This window comes from Oncorhynchus mykiss, chromosome 1, assembly GCF_013265735.2.
Source record: "Oncorhynchus mykiss isolate Arlee chromosome 1, USDA_OmykA_1.1, whole genome shotgun sequence".
In the NCBI taxonomy this organism is placed as follows: domain Eukaryota; kingdom Metazoa; phylum Chordata; class Actinopteri; order Salmoniformes; family Salmonidae; genus Oncorhynchus; species Oncorhynchus mykiss.
The window spans coordinates 93,911,004-93,918,503 of record NC_048565.1 but is presented as its reverse complement, the minus strand read 5'-3'; the positions used below and the strand labels follow the sequence as shown (position 1 = coordinate 93,918,503).

Genomic DNA, 7,500 nt, shown 5'->3' with positions numbered 1-7,500 from the left:
GTAGAACACCAGTAGAACACCCCACTGTGGAGACAAACAACACCAGTAGAACACCCTGCTGTGGAGACAAACAACACCAGTAGAACACCCTGCTGTGGAGACAAACAACACCAGTAGAACACCCTGCTGTGGAGACAAACACCAGTAGAACACCAGTAGAACACCCTGCTCTGGAGGCAAACAACACCAGTAGAACACCCTGCTGTGGAGACAAACAACACCAGTAGAACACCTTGCTGTGGAGACAAACAGTAGAACAACACCAGTAGAACACCCCGCTGTGGAGACAAACAGTAGAACAACACTAGAAGACCAGTAGAACAACACTAGAATAAAACTAGAACAACACTAGAACAACACTAGAACAACAGTAGAACAACACTAGAACAACACTAGAACACCACTAGAACACCACTAGAACAACACTAGAAGACCAGTAGAATAGCACTAGAACACCACTAGAACACCAATTGAACATCATTAGAACACCAATAGATCATCAATAGAACAACATTAGAACAACACTAGAACACAAGTAGAACAACAGTAGAACACCAGTAGAACAACACTAGAACACCAGTGGAACAGCACTAGAACAACACTAGAACACCACTAGAACACCAGCAGAACAACACTAGAACAACACTAGAACACCACTGGAACAACAGTAGAACACCAGTAGAACTACAGTAGAACAACACTAGAACACCACTAGAACACCAGTAGAACAACACTAGAACACCAGAAGAACAACACTAGAACAACCCTAGAATACCAGTAGGACAACAGTAGAAAACCACTAGAACAACACTAGAACAACAGTGGAACAGCACTAGAACAACACTAGAACACCACTAGAACACCAGTGGAACAACACTAGAACAACACTAGAACAACAGTAGAACAACACTGGAACACCAGTAGAACACCGGTAGAACTACAGTAGAACAACAGTAGAACAGCACTAGAACACCAGTAGAACAACGCTAGAACAACACTAGAACACCACTAGAACACCAGTAGAACAACACTAGAACGCCAGTAGAACAACACTAGAATGCCAGTAGAACACCAGTAGAACAACACTAGAACAACACTAGAACAACACTTGAACACCAATAGAACACCACTAGAACACCAGTAGAACAGCACTGGAACAACACTAGAACAACAGTAGAACAACAGTAGAACAACAGTAGAACACCAGTAGAACACCACAGAACACCACTAGAACAACACTAGAACAACACTAGATCAACACTAGAACAACACTAGAACACCAGTAGAACAACACTAGAACACCAGTAGAACAAAACTAGAACAACACTAGAACACTAGCAGAACAGAACTAGAACAACACTAGAACACCAGTAGAACACCAGTAGAGCAAAACTAGAACAACACTAGAACACCAGTAGAACAGCACTAGAACAACACTAGAACACCACTAGAACACCAGTAGAACAGCACTAGAACAACACTAGAACACCACTAGAACACCAGTAGAACACTAGAACAACAGTAGAACACCAGTAGAACACCAATAGAACAACACTAGAACAACACGAGTACACCAGTAGAACACCAGTAGAACAACACTAAAACACCAGTAGAACACTAGAACAACTGTAGAACACCAGTAGAACACCATTAGAACAACACTAGAACAACACGAGAACACCAGCAGAACACCAGTAAAACAACACTAGAACACCAGTAGAACAGAACTAGAACAACACTAGAACACCAGTAGAACAACACTAGAACACCAGTAGAACAGAACTAAAACAACAGTAGAAAACCAGTAGAACACTAGAACAACTGTAGAACACCAGTAGAACACCATTAGAACAACACTAGAACAACACGAGAACACCAGCAGAACACCAGTAGAACCACACTAGAACACCAGTAGAACAGAACTAGAACAACACTAGAACACCAGTAGAACAGAACTAGAACAACAGTAGAACACCAGTAGAACAAAACTTGAACACCAATAGAACACCACTAGAACGCCAGTAGAACAGCACTGGAACAACACTAGAACAACAGTAGAACACCAGTAGAACATAACTAGAACAACACTAGAACACCAGTAGAACAGAACTAGAACAACACTAGAACACCAGTAGAAGTAGTATAGTAGTAGTATAGTAATATAATGGTAGCATAATAGTAGTAGTATAGTAGTAGTGTAGGGGTATAATAGTAGTAGTATAGTAGTAGTATAGCAGTAGTACAGATGTATGAGTATCATAGTAGTATAGTAGTCTTATGGTAGTATAATAGTAGTAGTATAGTTGTAGTCTAGTGGTATAATAGCAGTATACTACTATACCACTACACTACTACTATACTACTACCATTATACTACCATTAGACTACTATACTACTATTACACTACTACTATACTACTACACTACTACTACACTACTACTATACTACTACACTACTACTACACTACTACTATACCACTACTATGAGACTACTATACTACTACTATACTACTATTACACTACCACTACACTACTACTATACTACTACCATTATACTACCATTAGACTACTATACTACTATTACACTACCATTAGACTACTATACTACTATTACACTACTACTATACTACTACACTACTACTACACTACTGCTATACTTCTACACTACTACTACACTACTACTATACCACTACTATGAGACTACTATACTACTACTATACTACTATTACACTACTACTACACTACTACTATACTACTACCATTATACTACCATTAGACTACTATACTACTATTACACTACCATTAGACTACTATACTACTATTACACTACTACTATACTACTACACTACTACTACACTACTACCATACTACTACACTACTACTACACTACTACTATACCACTACTATGAGACTACTATACTACTACTATACTACTATTACACTACCACTACACTACTACTATACTACTACCATTATACTACCATTAGACTACTATACTACTATTACACTACCATTAGACTACTATACTACTATTACACTACTACTATACTACTACACTACTACTACACTACTACACTACTACTATACCACTACTATGAGACTACTATACTACTACTATACTACTATTACACTACTGCTGTAGTGTAATAGTAGTATAGTAGTAGTATAGTAGTCTCATAGTAGTGGTATAGTAGTAGTGTAGTAGTAGTGTAGTAGTATAGTAGTAGTGTAATAGTAGTATAGTAGTATAGTAGTCTAATGGTAGTGTAATAGTAGTATAGTAGTCTAATGGTAGTATAATGGTAGTAGTATAGTAGTAGTGTAGTGGTAGTGTAATAGTAGTATAGTAGTAGTATAGTAGCAGTGTAGTAGTACAGTAGTAGTACAGCAGTAGTACAGATGTATTAGTATAGTAGTAGTATAGTAGTATAATGGTAGCATAATAGTAGTAGTATAGTAGTAGTGTAGTGGTATAATAGTAGTAGTATAGTAGTAGTACAGATGTATTGGTATATTAGTAGTGTAGTAGTAGTATAGGAATATAATAGTAGTGGTATTGTAGTAGTATATTTGTATAATAGTTTTAGTATAGCAGTAGTACAGATGTATTAGTATAGTAGTAGTTACCTGACTAGCTGTGCATTATCGTGGGGTCTGTTGGGCAGCAGTAGTACAGATGTATTAGTATAGTAGTAGTTACCTGACTAGCTGTGCATTATCGTGGGGTCTGTTGGGCAGCAGTAGTACAGATGTATTAGTATAGTAGTAGTTACCTGACTAGCTGTGCATTATCGTGGGGCCTGTTGGGCAGCAGTAGTACAGATGTATTAGTACAGTAGTAGTTACCTGACTAGCTGTGCATTATCGTGGGGCCTGTTGGGCAGCAGTAGTACAGCTGTATTAGTACAGTAGTAGTTACCTGACTAGCTGTGCATTATCGCGGGGTCTGTTGGGCAGCAGTAGTACAGATGTATTAGTATAGTAGTAGTTACCTGACTAGCTGTGCATTATCGTGGGGCCTGTTGGGCAGCAGTAGTACAGATGTATTAGTACAGTAGTAGTTACCTGACTAGCTGTGCATTATCGTGGGGTCTGTTGGGCAGCAGTAGTACAGATGTATTAGTATAGTAGTAGTTACCTGACTAGCTGTGCATTATCGTGGGGCCTGTTGGGCAGCAGTAGTACAGATGTATTAGTATAGTAGTAGTTACCTGACTAGCTGTGCATTATCGTGGGGCCTGTTGGGCAGCAGTAGTACAGATGTATTAGTATAGTAGTAGTTACCTGACTAGCTGTGCATTATCGTGGGGCCTGTTGGGCAGCAGTAGTACAGATGTATTAGTATAGTAGTAGTTACCTGACTAGCTGTGCATTATCGTGGGGCCTGTTGGGCAGCAGTAGTACAGCTGTATTAGTACAGTAGTAGTTACCTGACTAGCTGTGCATTATCGCGGGGTCTGTTGGGCAGCAGTAGTACAGATGTATTAGTATAGTAGTAGTTACCTGACTAGCTGTGCATTATCGTGGGGCCTGTTGGGCAGCAGTAGTACAGATGTATTAGTATAGTAGTAGTTACCTGACTAGCTGTGCATTATCATGGGGCCTGTTGGGCAGCAGTAGTACAGATGTATTAGTATAGTAGTAGTTACCTGACTAGCTGTGCATTATCGTGGGGCCTGTTGGGCAGCAGTAGTACAGATGTATTAGTACAGTAGTAGTTACCTGACTAGCTGTGCATTATCGTGGGGTCTGTTGGGCAGCAGTAGTACAGATGTATTAGTATAGTAGTAGTTACCTGACTAGCTGTGCATTATCGTGGGGCCTGTTGGGCAGCAGTAGTACAGATGTATTAGTATAGTAGTAGTTACCTGACTAGCTGTGCATTATCGTGGGGCCTGTTGGGCAGCAGTAGTACAGCTGTATTAGTACAGTAGTAGTTACCTGACTAGCTGTGCATTATCGCGGGGTCTGTTGGGCAGCAGTAGTACAGATGTATTAGTATAGTAGTAGTTACCTGACTAGCTGTGCATTATCGTGGGGCCTGTTGGGCAGCAGTAGTACAGATGTATTAGTATAGTAGTAGTTACCTGACTAGCTGTGCATTATCGTGGGGCCTGTTGGGCAGCAGTAGTACAGCTGTATTAGTATAGTAGTAGTTACCTGACTAGCTGTGCATTATCGTGGGGCCTGTTGGGCAGCAGTAGTACAGATGTATTAGTATAGTAGTAGTTACCTGACTAGCTGTGCATTATCGTGGGGCCTGTTGGGCAGCAGTAGTACAGATGTATTAGTATAGTAGTAGTTACCTGACTAGCTGTGCATTATCGTGGGGCCTGTTGGGCAGCAGTAGTACAGCTGTATTAGTATAGTAGTAGTTACCTGACTAGCTGTGCATTATCGTGGGGCCTGTTGGGCAGCAGTAGTACAGATGTATTAGTATAGTAGTAGTTACCTGACTAGCTGTGCATTATCGTGGGGCCTGTTGGGCAGCAGTTTGAGTTTCCTCCAGTCCAGGAACTCATGCAGGGTGGTGAAGGGGTCCTGGCTGATTGGACACCTGTCCTGGTCGCTCCACACCTCCAACCCCACCAGAGCTACACGGATGTTCAGGGCACGGTAGAACTGAGAGGGAGAGAGGGGGTGGGAGAGGGGGAGGGATGAATGGATGGGGGAAGGAGGGAGGGAGGGAGGGAGGGTGGGGGAGGGAGGAGGGAGGAGGGGAGGGAGAGAAGGGATGAGGGAAAGAGAGGGGGAGGGAGGGATGGGGTGGATGGGGGAGGGAGGGAGGGTGGATGGATGGGGGAGGGAGAGAGGGGGGTTGGATGGGGAGGGAGGGTGGATGGGGGAGGGATGGATGGGGGAGGGAGGGAGGGAGAGGGAGGGTGTGTGGATGGTGGAGGGAGAGATGGGGGGTGGATCGGGTGGAGGGGAGGGATGGATGGGGGAGGGAGAGAGGGGGGTTGGATGGGGAGGGAGGTGGATGGGGGAGGGAGAGAGGGGGTTGGATGGGGAGAGAGGGTGGATGGGGGAGGGATGGATGGGGAGGGAGGGGGAGGGAGGGTGGGTGGATGGTGGAGGGAGAGAGGGGGGGGTGGATCAGGTGGAGGGGAGGGATGGATGGGGGGTGGATGGGGGAGGGATGGATGATGGAGGGATGGATGGGGGGTGGATGGGGGAGGGGTGGATGATGGAGGGAGGGAGGAGATGAGAGAAACAGAGGGGGAGTGAGGGATGGGGGAGGGAGAGAGAGACAGAGAGGGAAATCAAGAAGGAGAGAGGAAGAGATGTCCTAGTGCTATGAAAGACTGGAATGTACCCCAGCAAACCTTCTAAATTCCTAATTTAAAAACCTTCAAACCGTAACAAGCTTTTAATAAGATCTGTCTTTGACTTTACAACAGTGATGATAAACGCTTGATCGTATTCCAACCCTCATCTATATCATATTACGTTCCATATTGATGTCAACTCCACACCAGCTCTCAGTGGACTTCTGGAATCAATCATCCGTTCCTAATTCAATCGTCCCGTACTCTCAGGTCGGTTCATTCACAACAGGCTGAGAGAGACCCATTTGATGGAATCATGTTTCATCTGGCCTCAGCTCATATCTGACTGGGCCTGCATCCCAAACGACTCCCATTCATCCCTATGGGTCTTGGTCAAATGACTCCCATTCATCCCTATGGGTCCTGGTCAAACGACTCCCTCATCCCTATGGGTCTTGGTCAAACGACTCCCTCATCCCCTATGGGTCCTGGTCAAATGACTCCCTCATCCCTATGGGTCCTGGTCAAATGACTCCCTCATCCCTATGGGTCCTGGTCAAATGACTCCCATTCATCCCTATGGGTCCTGGTCAAACGACTCCCTCATCCCTATGGGTCCTGGTCAAATGACTCCCTCATCCCTATGGGTCCTGGTCAAACGACTCCCTCATCCCTATGGGTCCTGGTCAAATGACTCCCTCGTCCCCTATGGGTCTTGGTCATAAGTAGTGCACAGGGTATAATTTGGGACGCAGGATGGATATTGATTTGGTCGTTACCTTGTCCACGTAATTGGCGATCTCAGCCAGCCTCTGTTTGACCTTCTCCACATCCTTCCCTTGTTTCTGGAACTGAGGAGGAGGGAGGAGGTGAGGGGCAGGAGGAGATGAGGGGGAAGGGGCAGAAGGAGGGGGGAGGAGGAAGTAGGAGGAGGAGGTGGAGGGAGGAGGAGGAGGTGAGGGGCAGGAGGAGATGAGGGGGGAGGGGCAGAAGGAGGGGGGAGGAGGAAGTAGGAGGAGGAGGAGGAGGAATAAGAAGAGGGAGGAGGGAGGGAGGGAGGAGAAACAGGTGGAGGGAGAGAAGGGAAAGAGAAAGAGGAGGAGGAGGAGGCGCAGGAGGAGGAGGAGGAGAAACAAATATAAACAAATACAATTTAAAAAAAAAGGAAAAGAAGAGGAAAAAGAGGAAGAGGAAGTTGTCATAGGAAGTGAGTATATTGGGCTGCATTACAT

At 44.4% G+C, this 7,500-nt stretch overlaps 1 protein-coding gene across 1 annotated transcript in view; it reads right to left on the bottom strand.

Moving 5' to 3' along the window:
* Nucleotides 1-7,500, bottom strand: part of LOC110517068 (disintegrin and metalloproteinase domain-containing protein 12) — a 221,485-nt gene that overhangs the window by 84,460 nt on the left and 129,525 nt on the right. Inside the window, exons 8-9 of the mRNA XM_036988835.1 lie at nucleotides 7,048-7,119; nucleotides 5,452-5,621 (exon numbers count right to left, since the gene is read on the bottom strand). Of these exons, the coding sequence (XP_036844730.1) occupies nucleotides 5,452-5,621; nucleotides 7,048-7,119 (242 nt within the window). The remainder of the gene's footprint in view (nucleotides 1-5,451; nucleotides 5,622-7,047; nucleotides 7,120-7,500) is intronic.